Below are 20,873 nucleotides of genomic sequence, written 5' to 3' on the forward strand. Positions count from 1 at the left end.
GAGAGACCGATGCTAAACCCAAACTTATCGCAAGAGAGAACTGAAAGGGTTTATGGTCAGATGGCATATATTATGCTGCAATTATCTAAGCATTCTTTTGTCGAGATAGGCTGCATCGGTAAAGCTAACGATGATGATGAATTCGATGATACGTGGGTAGTCAAGCATCGTCCGCTTACCTTTAATATGAACGAGCTCGTTCAATTGGGTGGGGTGTCACCAGACTTACTTCCCCAAAGCACGTTCAAAACAGCCTCATTGTACTACCAAGCACTAGCTGAGATGCGCATTCTCCACTTGACTTCCCAACGAAACGATGCAAATGATTCCGCGGAAGACCGTCGAACCAAGTACATCGCACGATGTCTGTTCCGCAAGATCACTCGCGCATATCAGCTTTGCGAAGACGACGCTGGCCCATTTAAATTGTTCTGTGATGACCCCAGACCTGGCAACGTTCTATCAAATGCACAGCATCGGGTGACCGGCGTGGTGGAATGGGAGTTCACCTACGCAGGCCCCACAGGGTTTGCTCGCAGCCCGCCGTCCTGGTTACTACTCGAGCTTCCAGAACTCAGGAAACAGGGTTTAGATGATTGGACAGCAAGATATTAGAAGGTGCTGCCGGTGTCTTTGAAAGTGTTGAAGGACAAAGAGCAAGCAGCAATTGACCGAGGAATCATAAATGAGAATGATAGACTGTCAGGACATATGCTCAGAAGCTGGGAAAGCGGTGACTTCTGGCTGAACTACGCCGCGAGAAAGAGCTGGGCGTTCGATATGATACACTGGGCGAAGATCGATCGGAGTTTTTCTGGTGATGGCGACTTGAGCGATCGGTTCGAGCTCTTGACTCCTGATGAGAGGGCGGAGATGGAAGGGTTTGTGCAGATGAAGTTGAAGGCTGAGGAGGAGGGTGGTCTACCTGATTATGACAAGGCTTTTTACCACACAATTCAGCATCATTCAAGACCAATGAGTACCATGAGGTTGTTGAATTTTTTGGTCATGAGAGGCTACTTACCGCCACTTTCAAGAAATAAGAGTCGGGTTGTATAGTCAGCATTATAAGCCAGGGAACAGAAATGACCTGATTCCAACAAACACAAGTCAGCATCATGCAACCAATCTAAAAATAAAATACTGAAAAAATTTGAAGCAATTCTTTCCCCCTATTTCCTATCATGCAGGCTCTGCTTTCATGATGTCAAACAATGTGAGAGTCTTAGTACACGTGCCACCCCTTAACTTGTTACCTCAAGTCTAAGCAGCAACTGTCCTCCCACACTAGATAGAATGCCACTACTATAGTGCGAGGATTACGTCTCTTATTCTTGGCCCTTTCTCATACAATGAACCAGAATCCACAAAGGCGAATAAACCAAGGCCGATAACGGCGCCAATGACAAGTTTATATCGAGTTCGGAGATCTCCTAAGCTATTCCTTTCGCTGAAGCCCCTAGGTCGTTTTCAGAGACCCTAGTTTCGTGGATAATAGCCAGTAATATGGCTTCTGCCGGTCCTAGGGGACCATAACAGGTTTTGATGGTGTGGCGCCTTCTTTCAAGTACCGCCTTATAGCGCGGTTGGCGCCTATATTGAGAAGCTAGGCTGGCCATAGTCTGAGCAGCTGAGAGCTATTCATTTATTTCTACTAGTTTTGATCAGCTGTATCAACCCTACAGGGATATTGTCTGTTTTGGCCACCTGAAGCTGAATGGCTTGACCTTGGAGATTGGACGAGGAGTTGAGGACTAATGACATTTGCGAATAGATTAAGGCCTCTCTACGTGTAGGCCACATTCACCTTACGGTTTCTACTCGGAGATTGTTCAGCGGCAATGGAAACTAAGAGCCATGGTAATGATCGTGTAACTCCACTGTGCCAACAGTGGACTGACTGCATCTGCGATCTGGGCGGACATGGCCGTCTGAGCGGTATAGTTCTGTTGAGGTTAGTGCGAAGTATAGCATGCCAGAATGCTTGCCACGTGCATACAGGAGATTTTTCTCAGGACCACTGACAGAGAGTCCTCTCGAAAATTTTGCCTTGCCCTCTTCCTGCTTCTGCTTGTCCGATCTCTGGAAGCGCAGATCTCATTTCACTGACCAAGACTCAACCCGTTACGTACCATCTCAGCATCTCAGCTCGTATATGTCCAGACAAAAGATCTTCTCTGGACTACTAGTTGAAGCGTCTACTTTTACGTATGCCTTCCACATAATCCCAATTCCACCAGTCGATGCCCAGCATCAGCTAACGGCGGAAAAGCTCTTCCAACCCGCCAAGGATATGCCAAGAGCGCATTCCTACGCACAACATGATCCACACCTCGCTTACTTCTTGGCTGTAGGTCACGAGTGAGTCATGCGTTATCAATCTCTGGAGGAGAGAAGAAAACATGAATATTTTCATGTGGGGATTAACCCATGGCAGAGATTTAGGCAGCCATTTAGTAAGTTCCGCTGGGGAGGAGGTATGTTCTGGAGTAGGAGAAGAGGTTATTAGCGCCCCCGGCCTAAAGGTATCCAAATTTGGCATGGTTCGAGGGAAACCTTTGGGTGGATTTGGTGCCGGGGATTTCACGCAGTGTGTGTGTTTTGATCTGGTATTGTGCGATACGAAATCAGATAAGATACGGCGAATAAGGTTTAGTGACACCCGCCAAGTATATTTCGGGCTTGACTAGGCTTGTTTTGGAACCTTTCCCTTACCGGGCCCCCCCCCTTCGTTAGAAACAGGCTGGAAGGGTTGGGTTTTTTTTTGGTGCGGCTGGTGCGGTCTTGCTCTTGCGGGAAAATGGCCGGGTTTTTTCCGATGGAGAGGGGAGGGGAGGAGCTGGCCCATATTCACCCCTAGCTTATGTGGTGGTGATGATGATCATGTCCTCTCATGGGATTTTTGCAATCTTCTTGCATGGATGACATGCATTACCGAAATTGAAGGCCTACTTATCTTCCTTGGTCTCTTCTTTTCTGCCCTCAGAATCCAGCTTGAATTCTTATCCATCTTATCTTCCATCATCAGTGCCATGTCCGTGGGTCTCGATGTTATCACGGCCCGCTTGTCACCGTCACTAGGAACCATAACAAGATCATTGCGCTGGAAATCGGGTCCTTTCGGGCCCCGCGGTAAAACAGCAGACCACCAGCAGTCGCGGAACAGTGGGGGCTAGAAGGCGTCATGGTGCAATGAGGAGCCAGGAAACAAATTAGGGGAGGAGTGTCTAAGTGGAGCAGGGACACCAGACCCTTACACCAGCATTAGGAGACTACTACAACATACTATATGAAATCATCGTGAGCTCGATTCGATGATCTAGATGTATGTAAATGTGGCAAAACCAACGGTTTTTGCAGACAAACTTTTGGGGAAGATTCTCGTGATGGAACCACACTGACACAAGCTGCGAGAATTATCTGATCCGAAGTGGAACGGGGTGTCGCCAGCTTGCCAAGAGGACAAGACTGCCTAGAGTTCCACTACCACTGTAAGACTGAACCAGCACCCACAGCCAGCGCAAATTCCTTTTCGCGTTGGTCGCTCAGGAAATTGGAGTCTGGGAAAGCTTTGGGATGGTGTGGGACGTGCGTGGGAGGCGAAGAATTCATCGTCCCATGTCAAGCCTTTATAACATGGCGCATATCCTTCCCTCGATGCCGATCAGTTCTTGAACCTTTCTCCTACCACTGATGATATAGGCGCTTTGGGCATATCGCTGTGCTTTTCCCTCCTAAAATGGCCACTGACAAGCCTCCCACCACTACCGGGGTCAGTGAGGATCCGATCTCTTTGGATCCCGATACTCCTCAGCAGCCTGTCGAGGATGATCAGGATAAGCAGGATGGTGTTCGCGTCGCTGAAGCAGTTACTGCTTCTTGGTCGAAGAAATCTCTGATTATTACTTATGCCTCGTGAGTGGCTTGAAGTGTGTTCCTTCCGAGCGACTGCTAAACAGTGTATAGTATGTGGCTTCTGTACTTCGTCAATGGATTGAACAGCAGCTTGACCGCGAACCTTTCCGCGTATATCACCAGTGACTTTTCGGAGCACTCGTTGCTCACTGTCATCACTGTTATTACCAGTGTCATGGGTGCTGCTTGTGTCATGCCTATTGCCAAGGTGCTGAACTTGTGGGATCGTACTCTGGGTGTCTGCATCATGGTGTTGATTGCTATCATGGGCTTGATTATGATGGCTGGCTGCAACAACATTGCCACGTACTGTGCTGCTCAGGTAAGTTCTACCCTCTGTGTGCACGAGATTGCTCTTTTAATGGGTATGCCCAATAATACTAACCACCCGACACTACCAGGCATTCTACACTGTCGGTTTCACCGGTGTCATCTTCTGTGTCGATGTGATGACCTCCGATACATCCTCGCTCCGCAATCGAGGTATCGCCTATGCCTTCACCTCCTCTCCCTACATTATTACGGCCTTTGCCGGTTCTCCCCTCTCCAACCAATTCCACGAGACCAACTGGCGCTGGGCCTATGGAACCATCTGCATCATACTCCCCATCGTCGCAATGCCTCTAGTCATAACCTGGGAACTGGCGAAGCGCAAGGCAGACAAGGAGGGACGCCTGGAATACAAGCCGCGAAGCACTCGCACTTGGTGGCAGAGCACCTGGTTCTACATCATCGAGTTTGACAGTAAGCCTTCGCCCCAGAAATTCCTCTACTACCTCAAACCCCCCACTAACATGCTCGTCCCAACCAGTCATCGGCATCTTCTTCATGATCGGCGGACTCATCCTCTTCCTCACCTCGTTCAACATCGCCGGCAACACCGAAGGCGAATGGAAATCTGCCAAGATCATCGCAATGATGGTCGTCGGCTTCTTCGTCCTCGTCGGTTTCGTCGCCTACGAACGCTGGGGTGCCCCCAAGCCCTTCATCCCCTACCACCTCATTGCCAACCGCACCGTCATCGGCGCCTGCCTCTTGGACATAACCTACCAAGTCTCCTACTACTGCTGGGCCAGCTACTTCACCTCCTTCCTGCAAGTAGTCTACAACACCAGCCTCACCCAAGCCGGATACATCGCCGCCATCTTCGACCTCATGGACCCCATCTGGCTGATCGGCTGCGGATACCTGATCCGCGTCACCGGCCGCTTCAAGTGGCTGCTCATGTGGGCTGTCCCGCTCTACCTCCTGGCCAGCGGCTTGATGATCTACTTCCGCCAGCCCGGCTTCAACATCGGATACATGTGCATGTGCCAGATCTTCCTGGCTGTTGGTGGTGGTACCTTGATTCTTATTGAGCAGGTTGCTGTCCTGGCGGCATCTAGACATGAAGATTATGCTGCTATGCTGGCCTTGCTGAGCACATTCGGTAACCTTGGTGGTGCTGTCGGTGCTAGTGTCTCTGGTGCTATCTGGACTAATACCCTGCCTCAGAAGCTGAGGGAGCTGTTGCCCGCTGAGACCAAGGATCAGTGGGAGGAAATTTATGAGTCGTTGGATGTGCAATTGAGTTATCCGGTTGGGTCGGAGACGAGAATTGCGATTCAGAACGCTTATGCTTGGAGTCAGCGGAACATGATGATTGCGGGTACGGCGGTCATGGCGCTGTCGATTGCGTGGGTGTTGATGATGAAGAACATTAAGATTAAGGATAATAAGGATGTGAGGCAGGTCCTGTTTTAGTTGGGTTGATAAAAAGGGGCTTTGTATATATTGTGTTTGAAATTGGGGGGTGGGGGGGGGGGGTTACCTCTTTGCCTGTGATGTTAATTTTGATTTGTTTTGTGCAGTACTTATTTTATTAATAGACGAGCTCGACTGCATTGATATAAGAGATCCTTCACTTACAGAAATGAACATATGGTCATTATATTTGCCTGTGGCCCAATTACCTGCATCACACATTGCGAACTACACGGATAGTCGTCCACCCAACCGGCGTCAACTTCCGTATATCCACTACATTCAATCTTCATGGCGCATTGATAGGTGTGCTTCGCCCCATTCGGAGCAACCCTATCCCAGGTGACACCCTGACACTTCGAGCCCGCTAATTCATTATTATACACAATGCATTGTTCCATGCAATTGACCCGCGAATCTGCTGCAAAATCGCTCAAAGTATTGTTCGATATGGTCATCTCGGAGCACCCATAAGTTGAAAAGCAGAAGTCTATATACTCTGTGCCTCTGACAGTAAGAGTCCTTCCGATCAATGCAAGGCATGTAGATGCGGATGTTGAGGTAGTAGTAGTCCAAGTGGGCGGAGTTTATGACATGATAGGGAGAGGAGGTCTCAAGGATGCGATTGATAGAAATATATTGGCTTCCTGTTCGTTAATGGAGTCCAAATAAGCTGAATGGTGAAGAGTAGGCCTTGTAGTCGGAATCACATGAGTGCTTCTGACAAGGCTGAGCCTCGAGCATTGGATTGATAGATCATGTCTGTAAGCAGTAGTGTGCCGAATGCTGTGACTTGCCGCCTTCAGATACTCTTGCCTCGGAGATTGTGAGAATTCAGATGATACGGATATGTCACCCCCACAGTCATATATATAAAGACAATTTGATAGAGAAATGCTTTATCCACAGTCAGAATCTGAATCAATGACCGCACCATAGCGCATCTTCTTACCCACATTTTCAACACTTATCCTATAAGAAGCCTGTATAACAGCGAGGCAAATTTGTTTATATCAGGGCATCGTGATTGCTCCTCAGCCCCTGCCAATGACTGATGGCTTTCCAGAAAAAAATGGGAAGCAACAGGCAGGGCTACACCGAGGGTCCAGCAGTTGGCACTCAGCAAGGCGGAAACAGATCGACATCGTATCTGCTCTCAATAAGCACATAAAATGGGGCCAGATCGAATGCTCAGCCTTACGGTCAGCTGGGCATTCTCCTTGCAGATGAGTCTGGGAATGGATTTGCGCCTCCGGCACATTCTCGGATGCCACCGCCAGATGGTACCCTTGAATTGAAAATGATGCTACAATCATCACTACAAGTCATAGTTCTCTACCACTACGGCGGATGTTATCTTCACTGACGGCTTCATAAACAGTGTTACTGCTTGGCCCCCACCTTGGCATCAGCAGACACAAGGATAGCCGACCGGAAAAAGGCCCTTGGTGACTAGCTTGATCCCTTATACGAGCAGCTATCCCACGAGGAGTATTCCTGCTCGAGGGCCTCTGACATTTCACAGTTGCTAGCGCGACAAATGATGGCGGTGTTAGTATTGTTCACCAGTACGGCATCAGGGGCTATCCCGAGTGGTGCCTGGACTGGTCTTTCGTTTTGGTGGTATTTCCATGCAGGTACTCCAATAATTCATTCTGAAAAGAACTTTCTTTTCCATTAATCGCAATGCCCTGTTTGGAGTGCTGTTGATGATATCGGTCGAAGGGGTGACGCGGCAACCCCTATATGAGCATATGTATCTCATCGAAACGGACATGCTAGTATTAGCTCGCACACCGATTCCTCTAGAACTTACCGGAAAAGCGGACATTTAAACGAAGCAAGCAATCGAAGCCGGGGCCAGAGTGTTCATATACGTATGGCGCGAAGTTGCAGCTCAAAAATGCGCAACGATTGAGTTTAATTGCGGCTGCAAGGGCACAATGGTCCCTTGGTTCCTGCACCGGACTAGAGAGGACTAGCGGGATAGGCCGGAGTTTGGCGAAGCGGTTGAGAGGAAATGCGAGAGTCACTGGGGCCACCAAGTGGATGGTGAGTGGATGCAGCGTTCGCTAGTCAGGAACGAACCAGTGGAGTTTGTCTCTCTTTCTGCCGGCTCTCCTTTCCGAATCCGCTACCATCCCTCCCATCAGGGGTCTTTTACCGTCAGCTTCAGCACTGGCTACGGGATACCAACCCAGACTATCGACAGCTAAATTCCGAATCACTCAAGTTTCGGATGGTCTCAAAACTAGAATCTCCAAGCCAGGGGGCAGTGAGGAGGAACGGAAGCGTGGTGAGTGTGTGAAATGAAAGAGACAAAGGCATGGCATCCTCTGGTGACAACCACGGCTCCCAGAGCCACAGCCGAACGGTTGTGGACTTGTGGAGGAAGAAATCTTCAGGCGACTCCAGCTGACCACCACTAGAATCCAGGAACCGAAGCCAATCCAGTGTGCTGCTCCTCACGCCGCTGCGGTTAGTGAGTTCACTAGAGCAGACCGTATCCTCGGCCAAGCACCGCACACTGGCGATCGTCGCTGAAAAGGAGTCAGGCACACACCGACTGGGCCTCAGCCAGGCGCCGCCAGCGCAACAATGGATGTGCTGGCGAGTAACGTGGCCGGGTGATTTGTTTACCGACTGACGGCGTGTCGACGTGAACAATGCCCCCGTCACATTCTCAATGGGCCCCAGGCCAATAGGCAGGCGAGACGTGCCCCTTGCGACTCGTCAAGCAGTTTTTCCGGGGCAGCGCTCGTGAGGGTTCGAGTTTGACTGGTTGGGTCCAAACGGACCCTCTGGCACTCTGGGGCTCATATTTAGTCCACCCCCCCTCGTCCTCCTTTTTCCCCCTTCGGCGCGTCTTCAGACATCGCATCGTTTCACAATCCTTTGACTCGAGCAGCGCTCCCCACGTTCTTTACCCTCGCTAGCTTTTGCTCTTCTCGACGCTCACTCTTTTGCGTCTTCTTCGTCACTCGTTTGATCTACTCGCGCAGCCTCTGCCAGAGCCTTTTTGCGACAACGTACATATCCACAGCCCGAAAATCTTTCAATTGAAGAAATCGAAATTACCGGCAACTCATCGCAATGAAGTTCAGCACTCTCGCCTCCTCTGTCCTGTGCCTGATGGCCTCCCAGCTTGTCGCTGCGGAAACCGACACCACCAGTACCTCGACGGTGACGAACTATGTCACCGCGACGCTGGTCCACGTTGACACCGTGACCTCTCCTAGCAGCGTGGCGCCTTCGACTTCCTCGGTGTTCGTCACTCCGAGCAGCCACGCGGTCTCGAGCAGCCGGGTCGCCAGCAGCTCTGCCGCCGCCAGCTCCTCTGCGCCTGCCTCCTCGTCGTTCGCCTCCGTCACCGTGACTTCGAGCATCCCCGCCGGCACCTCGGTTGCCGCTGCTACTTCCCCTGCCGTGGGTACTTCTGGAGCCGACGGCATGGTCGCCAAGATGCCTGCTGTGCTGGTTGCGGGATCTATGGCGCTGATCCTGGGTGCGCTCTAAATCAATTCAGCGCTGCCGGCTTTGTCGCATACTCTTCACGCGCTGGAACCTTGAGAGGAATGGTTTCGACCATGACTCGATTTATTATTCTCTGCTTCGACCGCCTATATTATTTCTCCACGGGACATTGTGATCGACTGTGCTCGGGACAATGGGCCTATCTACTACGGATACTTTCTTGATTATACCCCTTATGATGTTTCGGATTTCACGAGTTGATGGCTTGACTGCTGGTGGAATACCGCAGTTGGGATGGACTTTATTTCTACCATTATTTCTTTTACTTTTTGACTTCGCTTCGGGGTTCGGCCGTGATGGAAGCTGTGCATAGTGTTTTGTATAGGGTCGACCCAATCACTTGCGTGAACCGATGTGCCTTATGCTGGTAGTATGTAGATAATCGATAATATTTACACCTGATGAGTACTGTAAATGTGCCTTTTTTTTTTTCGCTTTCAAGGCTGGTACTTTTGATGCGCTTGCCCCTGATAGAGGCAGCCGCAGCCAGTCTAGCCCAATTCAAGACTTCTCAACATTGGTCTAAATTAATTAACGATAGAAGGATCTACATACAATAATTGAATGAGATTGCATGAAGAGCAAAGAATTAAACCGAGCAGATCCGGGCCTCCCGGGTAGCTATCAATCAATATCAATCAATCAATTAATCAATCAATCAGTTCACCGTCAAATTATCAAGCGGAGACCGACCGCCCCGCTCCACCGCGACGCGTCTTGTAAACAACTTTAGTCTCAGCACCCAACATCAATCAGAATCCAGCATTCCCTCTGGACCTCGAGTTTCCCCATCATTCCGGAACTCTTCCATCCATCCCATCCGACGATCGATCGACATTCCACCGGACGTCATGATCCGAGTGAGGTGATCCAGCCCAAAGCCACTGAGCGCATCAATACCATTCATTCATTCATTCATATCCCTCCTTACTTCCTTTGCATCGCATCGCATCGCATCGCGTCACACGAGATATTCCAAACAAGAATTACATACCACTACATCACATTATTGCACAGCAGTGGCAAATAATAAACTATGGACCACGAAATCCCCCTCCCCCCACCACCGCGCATCCGCCATCGCGACCCCTCCAACAACAATAGTAATAACAACAACAACAACAACAATAACACCCGTCACGCGACTCGCCATGCTCACCACCACCGTCTTCCCTCGCGCTTCATTGATGACCGCTCCAGTCAACCCTCCAGTGACCCGGCACTCTTCTCCAGCGACGATATTCCCGCCTCGGGTCTAGAGAACTACAATAATGCGCCTGTTAGTCGGAAGCGCCGGTACCGCGGCACGTGGTGGGGAGAGATGGTGAAGGACAAGGACGCGAAGCGCAAGCGGGCGGATTTCAAGGAGAAGCGGTTGGTGGATAGTGGTGTATGGATGGGGAGTGATGATTACGATTCAGGTCCGGGATCGGGGTTCTTGCCTTCTGATGCGGATTTGGGAGAGGATTGGTTGAACTCGCATGCGAATGGAGGCACAAAGACAGTGATGCCGCAGAATCAGCCTCAACAACAAGGATTCAGGAAAGTCGAAGAAGAACCGCGCGAGCACCAAGTTGCACGGGGAATCGTGAACGATTGTCTCGAGAGAGGGGAGGATAGTGTTGACCTGAGGTAAATTCCCCTACACGTCCACTCTCTTATCATCTAGAACCAACATCTAACCTATACCCATAGTGGCCTCACCCTCCGCCTCATCCCCCCTAACCTCCTCCACCCCCTCCAACACCTCACTAAGCTCCCAAGCATAAAAGAGCCCCCCATCAGCGAAGACGTCTACACCTCCCTGCAGCCCTTCCTCCGCCTCTTCCTCGCCGGCAACGCCCTCACCCAAGTCCCCGGTCAAATCTTCGACCTCGACTCCCTCCGCGTCCTCAGTCTCCGCTACAACAAACTCACCTCCATCCCCGCGGCCATCCGCCGCCTCACCCTCCTCCAGGAACTCAACCTCTCCGTGAACCGTCTCCCCACTCTCCCCTGGGAACTCCTCTTCCTGATCCGCAAAGGCGACCTCAAACACCTGACCGTCCGTCCTAACCCCCTCCTCCAAATCGAAGACCAGCCCATCGCCAAATGGCACGTCCCCACCGACGAAGACACAGAGACCGAGACAGACACCCACGAACCCCAACAACTGAAATCAATCACCTACGACGGCCCACCACCCGAGGAAGCATGGGCACCTATCCACGTCGCCACCGGCCCAATCACATACTACAACGCCGAAGGCATCCCAGTCCCTAGTACTGAACAAACCCCCACCACCAACCACCAAACAACAAGAAACAAGACGTCCCGCGTGCCCTCCCTCCGCGAAATCTCCCTCCTATCATTCACCCGCTCAACATACCCAGACCTGATCACCGACGACGAAATGGAGAATTTCCCAGCCCTAATGACCCGCCTACTCCGACAAGCGAAGGAGGTTCGTAGCGCAGGAGGGCGGAATTGTTCCTCGTGTCATCGGGGATTCGTCCTCGCGCGGACGGAGTGGATCGAGTGGTGGGATGTGAGTACGTATGAGAATGGGTTGAAGGGGCCGAGGGCGTCTGGGGAGGTGTTGAGGCCGTTGCCGTTTAGGAGGGTTGGGTGTAGTTGGGGGTGTGTGCCTGAATTGATGTCGTGATGGGGGAAGTATGTATAGTTAGTTAATAGTTACTAAGTTGTTGTGTGTGGGTATGTAAGTATGGATGGATGGATGTAAATGATTACTTTTTGTTAGGGGTGTACGTTTTTAGTAGTAGTCTGGTTTTGTTTGGAAAGGAATGGGGGATGTGTATGGTTAGGAAGGATGTCATCTACTTGGATAGCGGTGATATCGAAACACCCTGTGGTACTCAGGACAACGCAGCTATAGAGTGCTGTCATAAAGGTGCAGTTTGTCTCAAATACTTACAACTCATGTCCAAGGCAATGGATGGATACGTCCTAAGCATCAGCGGGGAATAGTCACTCCCACTGACTTATAGTCTAGTAATATTACAAGCGAGTGCAGAACTGAAACTGAACCTGTTCCTGCCAATGTCGCTACGAATTCCATAAAAACCATCAAACGCCAACCAAGCAAGGACGGTGTCAAAAACATCGCTAATGCTGCTCACAAAAGAAAACGCTGCAAAGACAGAATACCCCCACCTCCACTAACACATACATCCAATGAAACCAGGGGGCGGTTAATAATATAAAGCAAGACAACGCAGTTCACCGGCTGCCGTCCGTCTGCGCCTGATGCCAGATCGTATCGCCACTAAGAGCAGAGTAGCTCAGTGCGGCAAAGTTCCTCCAACTCGGTGGTGCCGAGGATGCTTGTCCCTCGCGAAGACCTGCTTCAGAGCCAGCATGCCGCTCGAGATCGGAGGTCTCGTCTTCGCTCACTCCGCTAATCGGCACCGGCGCTGAGGATGAACTATGCTGAGAATATGCGTCAGGGTGGTAATCTTCCTCGTTCATCGGCTCTGCCGACTCGTGAGCCTCCGCCGCTTTGTTCTGCGACATTGACCGAACCACGTCGCCTTTACAGATGGGACAAGTTCGCCGGCGGGTTGTCAGCCAAGGCGTGCTACAAGATCATTAGTACGAGCATGATTGACAACGGACTCAAGGATCGTTACTCACATGCACTCCGCGTGGAACTCGTGGCCGCAGGGCAAACTCATCACCCTGCTCTGCCCATCCACATATTCCTCCAGGCACACAACGCATTCCACTTGCCGGCCGGTGTATTTCCGGCGCCACAGAGTGGATCCCGATTTGCCCTTCCTCGATGACGACATTTTAGATGCACTCGCATTCGAGACATGTGACTCTCGCTGCGACCGAGACAGCTGGGCTCCTGAGCGGCTCTTCGCACCCAACAATGGCGAGGTTGGCGACACTGGACCAGGGCTAACAGATCGTGGCGAGCTTGTTTCCGAGGAAGAGGTCGACCTCGCAATAGTGTGGTAAGTCCGCACAGGGAGGCGGTCAACGAGGGACTTTGGAGCGCGCCACCGTCTGCGACGGATACGAGACCGCAGCAACAACAGAACGTAGACAACAGTCAGTGTAAGCAACGGGCTGACAACCAAAACGAGGAGAGTATCGAAGAAAGGACTGGTCGACATGCTTGTGGGCGTGAGAGTGACCCACAAGCCGTCGTGTTCAGCCGCATTCACACCCTGACCGTTCTGAGTTGTCGCATCATGCAGCTTCTGGTCTTCGGAAGTGATTTGCCCAAGGGCGCTAGAACTTGGGCTCGGAGCTGGCTTGTCCGCTGCCCAGAAGAAATGCCTGGCAAACCAACCGTTGCGCTGGGAAGAGGATCCTGGTTTCACATCATCATACACAGACTTGTGGCCGGAGTACTCCATCTTCGACTCTTTTTCAATGCTAGACTTCTCGACAGTGCGATACTCGCCACTTCCAGGAGTGATGCTGCCACCCTTCAAGGTCGCGGGAGTGGGGTGCGAGCCCTTGACGCCAGTATGCACCTTATTCCCGGCGGCGTCGGTTGTACTGGTAGGAGATGGAAGAATGCTGCCCTTCGGAACTACTAGGTCCGGATCTCTCCAGTCCTGCACTCCAATGACGAATCCATCACCGTCTGTACTGCTCGACGAGGTACCTGACTTTTTGAGGTCTTCGGCAACACCATCGGTTTTCGTTCGGGGGGTCTTTCGCTCGGTCTCGTCCTGTGATGGCTCCTGTTCGTCCCAGCGATCTAGTAAAATCCAATTGATGTTTCCGCTACTTGGCGGGCGACGGCTGTCCTCCGGTGGATACCAGACGGAACCACCATGGTTGCTGAGACCGAACAATGACAGAAGAGCGTGGAAGAGCCCAGACTTCTGCTTTGGAGGCCCCGCACTGTCATGAACTACTGCTTTGTGACTTGAAGAAGTTGGCGACGCAGTGGCCGAGGTAGTCGCCGTGGCGTCCATGCGTTGTTTTCCGGCACTGCCATGAGTGGAGATTTTAGTGTGTGTTCCCGACCCATCGTCTGCGCCCGAGTCCTCCCCTTGCGGGGGGACTAAGGATGACAGCAGATGTGCCGTAGTATGAGATGTGAAGAGGGCGGGGATCGTCACGTTGGATGTATCACCCCGTGCATACATCGTGACGAGGCTGCCTCCTCGGGTGTCATCCCCCACAATCAAAGCAATTCCTCCACGCCGCTGGACCCACTTGACCTTCTCCAAGAAGCCGCAGCCGCCCCTACTCAGAAGGACGACTTTGCCGTCGATCTCGGCGCTTTCTTGCAAAGACTGAATGTCAGCATGGGCAGCTTGTCGGTTCGAAGAAGGCTCCCCGTGCTTGTCCATGGCGCCTGAGTCCGACACTTCTGACTCGGGCAGCGGGTGATGGAGATGATCATCCGTGCCGTCATTTGAGAACGGGGGTGCCACTTTGGTACCAGAGTCATGCTGCAGGTCAATATCCGGTTGGGGAATCGCTTGGCGATGGCTTTGTGGCACGGTCGGCTCGTTTCCAGGAGTAGACGCCGACTTTCCAGTTGTAGTATCTGCACCTCCGCCTGACTTCGGACCATCTCCCTCACCCCAACCCGGGATATCGGAGCATCCTAGCTCCCCTTCCGCTCCAGCGGTTGTTCGTTCCCCAAAGCCACTACCAATCCAGAGTTGCCCGCTAAGTCCCTTGTTCGGCAGCAGAGGGCCAAACGCAGCAGGTCGGGCCAGGAAAAAGGTGGAGTTGTCATCGGTAAGGCTGATGATGGCGGACGGCGGGAACAGGGATGAGGGGATGTTGAAGGAGAAGAGGGCGTGTAGACCCGTCGCTCGACCAGCGAGTGAATCGGGGGTGGACACCCTAGGCGAGGAGGTTAAAGCAGAAAAGAAGGTGAGGATGATGGGGAGGAAGATGAGGCAGAAGACGACAGCAATCAAACGTGGTGGTCGCATAGTTGAGAGGGTGTTGCTGGAATATGCAATAGAACAGATATTGCTTGGCCGAGGAGGGGGGGCGGGAAAGGAAAGAAGTCCAGGAAGATCAACGCTCAGGGCCAGCGGGTTTCGTGCAGGAAGGCGATGTTCTTAGGACCAATCAGACGGTCGATGAAGCGCAACAGAACGGACACTCATCGAGAGCGCACGGGAAGGGAGAAAGAGGGTAGGCGCGAAGGAACAAGATGATAAGGAGAGTGAGTAAGTAGTAATTAGGAAGTCGACGTGGTCAAGCAATGACGGGCTGGTACTCTAGAAGCCAACCAGACAAGGATGACGGGGAGAGAAGAGGAATAGGGACATGGGCGGTAGTAGGTTGTAAGTAGGGAGAAGGGGATGGAATTGGGGATGGGGATGGGGATGGGAATGGGATGGATGGGACGATGTGGAGGAGGAAGAAAGGCAAAAAGAATGATCAACAACTTGTGAGCGAGTCGCCGGACACGCAAGCACAGCCTCTTTTCTCTGTCCCCTCCGTGTCTCTCCTTCAGGTAGTAGGTATTAGTTAGTTAGTTAGTTAGTTGTTTCTCTGTCTGACAGTCTGGCTTGGGGGGCAGCCAGTCACGGGATTGGTTCCCTGCCTGAGGGAGGGGAGTTCCCTTAACTAATTAATTAACTAACTAGTTAGTGGCTTCCTCAGGTTTTGTCAGGCAACCGCCATACCTTTTCACCCCCTACTATCTCGTACTACAAAATACTACGTCACAGACCCTGCGCCCGTGCATTTTGGGCTGGGCTGCCCAATTCCGTCAGCAGTTCTTCAATTTAAAATTTGACTTAAAAATTAGATAGTGTATGATTCGTGACTCTTTCCCTTTCATGAGACCCTTTCATTATTATTATATTATTGTATTTCTATATGGTGTGGCGCATGGCAGCGTCGTTTAGTTGTGTCACACCCTCCTCCCATTTACCATACAATACTACTTTCTCCCTCTTATCATTTCCTCAATTTGATTTCATTCCACTGTGTTCTATTCTTCCCCCCCCCCCCCCCCCCCCCCCGCGGCAGATCAATAAAAACTGCCTTCCCGTCATTCCCCACACCTGCGCAATATTCACTGTCGACTTCGACTTTAGCGTTTTTTATCATGGGTACACAGTAAAGCGATCGACAACGCAGGGGGTCCGTTTCATGTACCCAGGAATGTTGTATTTGTAGATGTCGAGTCAATGGGGGAACCCCCACCTAACCACTCTGTAGAGACAGTGCTAACACGGTCTACCTGTCTACCTGTCTACAAACTATAGTTTACAAGTGTCATTCCTGTCGCTTACCTGATCATCATCCACTTCATGCACCATCACGAACCATAGATCACGTGCTCCAGAGAACATAAAAGAAGCAGTCGTCTTCATCACTTCTCCATGAAATCTAGAACATCAGCAATTCTCGGTCCTGTGGGACTGCAAGGAATCAAGCGGGGTTCATCTGTGGCGTGCCATCCAGGGTTCCGTGGCTTGTGCTGCGGAGCTTCACCAGCCAACCCCATGGTCTGGATGGAGCTGTCTCAATGGCATGACGTGGATGACATCCTGACCCTCGCTTTCCATTTCCTCCATCATCCCACACCCATCAGCTTAGTTTCTGGTACAAACGTCATCCCCCGCAGGTGTTCGTTCCATTGTCTTGCCCTTTGTGGTGACAAGCTTGGGTGGTTTCCAACCCCGCCAGACGTTCACAATGGTCTTGAGCTTTATTTGAACGTGTGCTACCCTCGCAAGACATGCCGTATTGGAGCATTGATCACAGATCGAAGCAGCTTTAGTGATTATCACCTTTCTACCTAGGACTTGTCAAGATGTCGAATCTCATGCACAAGGTCAAAGATGCCTTGACTGGCCATCACCATAATTCCAATTCCCGTACGAATACCTATGATCTATCTATGATTTGCCTCTACTCGTCTCCTAACTTATCACCGTTTCAGGCAAGGGGAACAAGCCCAGTACCGATGACTATAACTCGGGCGGTGGAGAGAGATATGGACCTGGCAATGGTTCCTATAACTCCCAGCCCAGCTCTGACAACTATAGTTCTGGCGACTACGAGCGCAGGACGGACACATACGATTCGGGAACCGCTGGTGACTACGGCGGCAGCTACGGATCTCAGTCTAGCACCTACGACTATGGTAATACTGGTGGTTTTGGTACTGGCTCTGCAGATTATAGACATGAACCGGAGAGATACGGTGGCTCAGGAACTGGCTATGAATCGCGGGCTATGGACAGTGGAGCGATGCAGGATTTCGGTGGTCGTACAGGAGGCAGCAGCTACAACACCTCCAGCCAGGACACTGAATCTTCTGAGTTCAGCCCTACCACTAGGCTAGACTCTGGCAAGATGGGTTACCATTCGATGGGCCCTGGTGGTACGCAGCGGAATCAATGGTAGAGGCACTTGCAAGCAAGTATCATCAGTCTCATCCAAAGGTTGACTTATTTATTACACGTGTATGTTGGACATATGGTAATCTATTATGTGCGGAATAGTAATCGGGTTTCGTCGAAGATACTGCGTAGTCTGAGAGTTGATTTGCATATATTTACTTGACATTTGGCTTCGACACTTGTTGTAACCATCCTGCGAGTGGTTGGGCAGCCATGGACATCAACTACATGTTAGTGCCTGTGGGGCCTTCAACATGAAATGTGTTGTTGTCTTGACAGAAGTCATGGTGTTTTGGCAAAGGCAGAGGCAGCGGCGTAACACAGCAAACCCAGCAAACTGGACAGTTCAAACAAGTGAATGATAGCACTTCCCGAAGTGGGCAGGTCCGCTTCGCAACTCACAATGTGCAAGTGCGTCACGTCGTCTGCATCTCTATGGCATGACCCCGACGTCTCATTGTTTTCTTACTAGCTTCCTCGTTTCTTTCATCGTCTCGTTCTATTCAGCTGTCTAGCACCGTCGTTCACCAGCGAAACTTCACCATGGCGTCTCGTCGTCTACTCTTCACCAGACCGTCCACCGTGTACCGAGACGAAGACCACGAATTCGACAACTACCAGGATCTAGCCTCCTCTCAGCCAGTACCTTTGTTTCAGCTCTGCACCAAGACAGGCTCGAAAAGAGGCGCCAAAACCCGAAAGCTTCTATCAGAAATGTCATCAAGCAGCGAACCGAAAGAACCACGTCCCATGAGCCAACAAAAAGCCTTGTCTCATCTCTCGGCCATGCACCGTGCAAATCAGACAGACCGTCATTTGAACATACCTGCAGAGTCCTTCACACTTTCGCGTCTTGAATCGCACGGATGGGAGAGCAGCGACGATGGTCACTTTCAACTCAATCCTTTGAGTTATACCAGATCCTATGAGTCCTCCTACTCGCTAGGTACTCCTCTTCGTGAATCTGTCTCCGAGCATACCTCCTTGGACCTCTACGGAGCCAACTTTGATCGAACCTATAGTCAGTCCCCATACGAGTCCCTACGAGTCCAATCCCGCCTCAAGCGTCCTGAAACCCGGATTACATCTGGTCTGGAGATCTCGGGTCCTGGGGCTCAGTATTCGACTACTCATTTGGAGCGCGCGCGTACCCTTGAACTAGAAAAGGAGGAGAAACAGCGCAGGTTCAAAGAAGAGGTCACCGCGCTGCTCAAGAACGTTGCGCAGAAGCCTGAAAGCCCCAAACTCGACAATGAGCAGTTGCTGGTCCGGGAAAACGCTATGGAGACCAATCCAGTCAAGACACATGCCCCACAGGAGAGTCAGGCATCCGAGACCAAGTCTACCAGTACAGCCAATGTGTCTCACCTTGACAATGACCCCACCGCTCAGAACAGCATTTTGAGAACTCCTCCTGGACTCACCAGACCCGTTAGAGAAGCAGAAGCGTGGTTTCACAAGGATAATCGAGGACACAAAAAGCTCCGCCAGCAAGTCAAGGGAATCGCAAAGAACTGTGCTAGTGAGAAGGAGAAACAGACGACACAGCTTCTGGGTGATGTAATCATCAATCTCTATTCCTACGTCGCCAAAGATCGCAAGAAGCAGGCTGGCAACTTTGCTGACTGGGGAAGCGTGGATCCTTATTACTGTTCACCCAGCCAGGACGGCAACCATAGCTACTTTGACTACTGAGCCTGTTCTGTATGTCAAGATGGCTTATTTCATGTACCATCAGTGCGAGCATGTCCTATTTGAGGCGATTAAATAGCCTATAATATGTATTATAAAGTGGATGAGCGAGGCTAGCTAGTCAACTGAAAATATCCTAAATATGTTTACATCAGTATAACTAGTTATCGCTCGGAACTAAATATGTCCCAATGGGGTATTCCCCACTTAATGGATACAGTAAGTAGCTAGCTAGCTCCCGACGACGTCACCGCCATCCAAAAGTTTCCCTCCGCAACACCTCCCCAATGAACAAACACCCTTACTATCACCAACCAGATTAAACCCTCACACCAACCATGAACAAAGTAACAGGAGCTCTCATCGACGAAGCAACCCACATTCGGGCCATCGCCAAAGATGTCGTCCTCTCCGGGACATATTTCTACCCAATTAAGGTGCGCCACACGCAGCCACCCATCATACCCCCATTTTCTATACCTACCTACTACACAAACCACCCCATTACTACCTCCCCCCCCCCAATATCAGAAAAAAATTCTAAATATAATGAATGAATGAATAGGGGATAATCTACACCCTCAACCGCCCCACCCTCCGCCAACCTCTCCTCTCACGGTCCTCCAAAACCCTCACTCTCGGCGTAGGCGTCACCACAGCCATGTTCTTCTTCACCTACGTCCCACAAGCAGCGATTATGTCCATAACCAGCGGGCCCCTCCTCGCCCCATTCTCCGCGGCATTACTCGTCCTCAGTGAATCCTCCACCATAACCACCTTCCTTGCGCGGTCGTTCCTCCTCGCGGACGCTATCACTGCTACGTTTGACGCCACGCTCGTGGAAATGGGGCAGGAGAAGCTACTTGAACAGTCTGGGAAGAGCCGTAGCGGTGGTGGTGGTGATGATACTATCTCCCGCTTCGGGGGCAAAGAAGAAGTCGAGGAAAGACAAACGAATATGTGGAACATGTTGGTGAGGAGTGTGGTGTTGCTACCGCTGAACTTTGTGCCTGTGGTGGGAACGATGGTGTATGTTTATGTGCAGGGGAAGAAGGTCGGTGAGGGGGTGCATGAGCGGTGGTTTGGGTTGAAGGGGTGGAAGAAGGCGGAGAGGAGTAAGTGGGTGGGGAGGTGGAGGGGGAAGTATACTGGGTATGTTTCTATCCCCTTTTTCTTTTTTTTTTTTTCCTCCTGGGGAGTTGAGATGTTTTGGGTGTGGGTGATGGCTCACTGACTACTGAGTAGGTTTGGGATGGCGGCGTTCGCGCTGGAAATGGTCCCGTTTGTGTCGATTGCATTTGCGTTTACGAATACGGTTGGGGCGGCGTTGTGGGCGGCGGATTGGGAGAGGGAGTTGCAGTGATTTACGTTGTAAAGGGGATAGTATGTGGGTGTTTTTTGGGGGCCAGTGACTGGAAGGGGAAAAGTTTAGTATGATTATTCTATGTTGTTGTAATTATTGTGTGATACTATATGTGGTGATGGGAATAAGTGTACATTTAGTGTGACTCCATATTGGTCAGGTGCCGGTTGTTATATGGTACTATATAATATATAGTTGGTCGCTGTGTGTATGATCATAGATCATACTATAGTACAATCCTCTTACAGCTCTTCCAAAACACCCCTGCTAGCAGT

The 20,873-nt window shown here is 51.1% G+C and overlaps 8 protein-coding genes across 8 annotated transcripts; 7 read left to right on the top strand and 1 right to left on the bottom strand.

Annotated features, from left to right (window-relative positions):
* Positions 1 to 37: 37 nt before the first annotated feature.
* BO83DRAFT_376042 (uncharacterized protein) lies at positions 38 to 1,026 on the top strand. The gene has a single exon (XM_025530613.1). It carries the CDS (start codon positions 73 to 75, stop codon positions 613 to 615), a length of 543 nt encoding a protein of 180 aa, XP_025391256.1. The 5' UTR covers positions 38 to 72; the 3' UTR covers positions 616 to 1,026.
* A 2,432-nt stretch (positions 1,027 to 3,458) lies between these two features.
* Positions 3,459 to 5,705, top strand: BO83DRAFT_203635 (siderophore iron transporter). The gene is made up of 4 exons (XM_025526655.1): positions 3,459 to 3,915; positions 3,967 to 4,237; positions 4,317 to 4,659; positions 4,727 to 5,705. Exons 1-4 carry the CDS (start codon positions 3,740 to 3,742, stop codon positions 5,656 to 5,658), a joined length of 1,722 nt encoding a protein of 573 aa, XP_025391257.1. The 5' UTR covers positions 3,459 to 3,739; the 3' UTR covers positions 5,659 to 5,705.
* A 2,940-nt stretch (positions 5,706 to 8,645) lies between these two features.
* BO83DRAFT_203642 (uncharacterized protein) lies at positions 8,646 to 9,384 on the top strand. Its single transcript, XM_025526656.1, has one exon. The coding sequence runs from the start codon at positions 8,752 to 8,754 to the stop codon at positions 9,172 to 9,174; it is 423 nt and encodes a 140-aa protein (XP_025391258.1). The 5' UTR covers positions 8,646 to 8,751; the 3' UTR covers positions 9,175 to 9,384.
* Positions 9,385 to 10,228: 844 nt separating this feature from the next.
* BO83DRAFT_355474 (leucine-rich repeat domain-containing protein) lies at positions 10,229 to 11,836 on the top strand (the record flags this gene model as incomplete). The annotated part of the gene is made up of 2 exons (XM_025529149.1): positions 10,229 to 10,824; positions 10,888 to 11,836. 2 exons carry the CDS (start codon positions 10,229 to 10,231, stop codon positions 11,834 to 11,836), a joined length of 1,545 nt encoding a protein of 514 aa, XP_025391259.1.
* Positions 11,837 to 12,411: 575 nt separating this feature from the next.
* BO83DRAFT_306893 (PA and RING finger domain protein) lies at positions 12,412 to 15,107 on the bottom strand (the record flags this gene model as incomplete). The annotated part of the gene is made up of 2 exons (XM_025527318.1): positions 12,412 to 12,769; positions 12,826 to 15,107. 2 exons carry the CDS (start codon positions 15,105 to 15,107, stop codon positions 12,412 to 12,414), a joined length of 2,640 nt encoding a protein of 879 aa, XP_025391260.1.
* Positions 15,108 to 16,951: 1,844 nt separating this feature from the next.
* BO83DRAFT_424439 (uncharacterized protein) lies at positions 16,952 to 17,547 on the top strand (the record flags this gene model as incomplete). The annotated part of the gene is made up of 2 exons (XM_025535159.1): positions 16,952 to 17,015; positions 17,081 to 17,547. 2 exons carry the CDS (start codon positions 16,952 to 16,954, stop codon positions 17,545 to 17,547), a joined length of 531 nt encoding a protein of 176 aa, XP_025391261.1.
* A 239-nt stretch (positions 17,548 to 17,786) lies between these two features.
* BO83DRAFT_203704 (uncharacterized protein) lies at positions 17,787 to 19,371 on the top strand. The gene has a single exon (XM_025526657.1). The coding sequence runs from the start codon at positions 18,087 to 18,089 to the stop codon at positions 19,236 to 19,238; it is 1,152 nt and encodes a 383-aa protein (XP_025391262.1). The 5' UTR covers positions 17,787 to 18,086; the 3' UTR covers positions 19,239 to 19,371.
* Positions 19,372 to 19,503: 132 nt separating this feature from the next.
* On the top strand, positions 19,504 to 20,825 carry BO83DRAFT_435147 (EI24 domain-containing protein). Its single transcript, XM_025535868.1, has 3 exons — positions 19,504 to 19,672; positions 19,801 to 20,387; positions 20,481 to 20,825. Exons 1-3 carry the CDS (start codon positions 19,574 to 19,576, stop codon positions 20,596 to 20,598), a joined length of 804 nt encoding a protein of 267 aa, XP_025391263.1. The 5' UTR covers positions 19,504 to 19,573; the 3' UTR covers positions 20,599 to 20,825.
* Positions 20,826 to 20,873: the final 48 nt, after the last annotated feature.

Source organism: Aspergillus eucalypticola (assembly GCF_003184535.1).
Source record: "Aspergillus eucalypticola CBS 122712 chromosome Unknown BO83scaffold_5, whole genome shotgun sequence".
NCBI lineage: Eukaryota > Fungi > Ascomycota > Eurotiomycetes > Eurotiales > Aspergillaceae > Aspergillus > Aspergillus eucalypticola.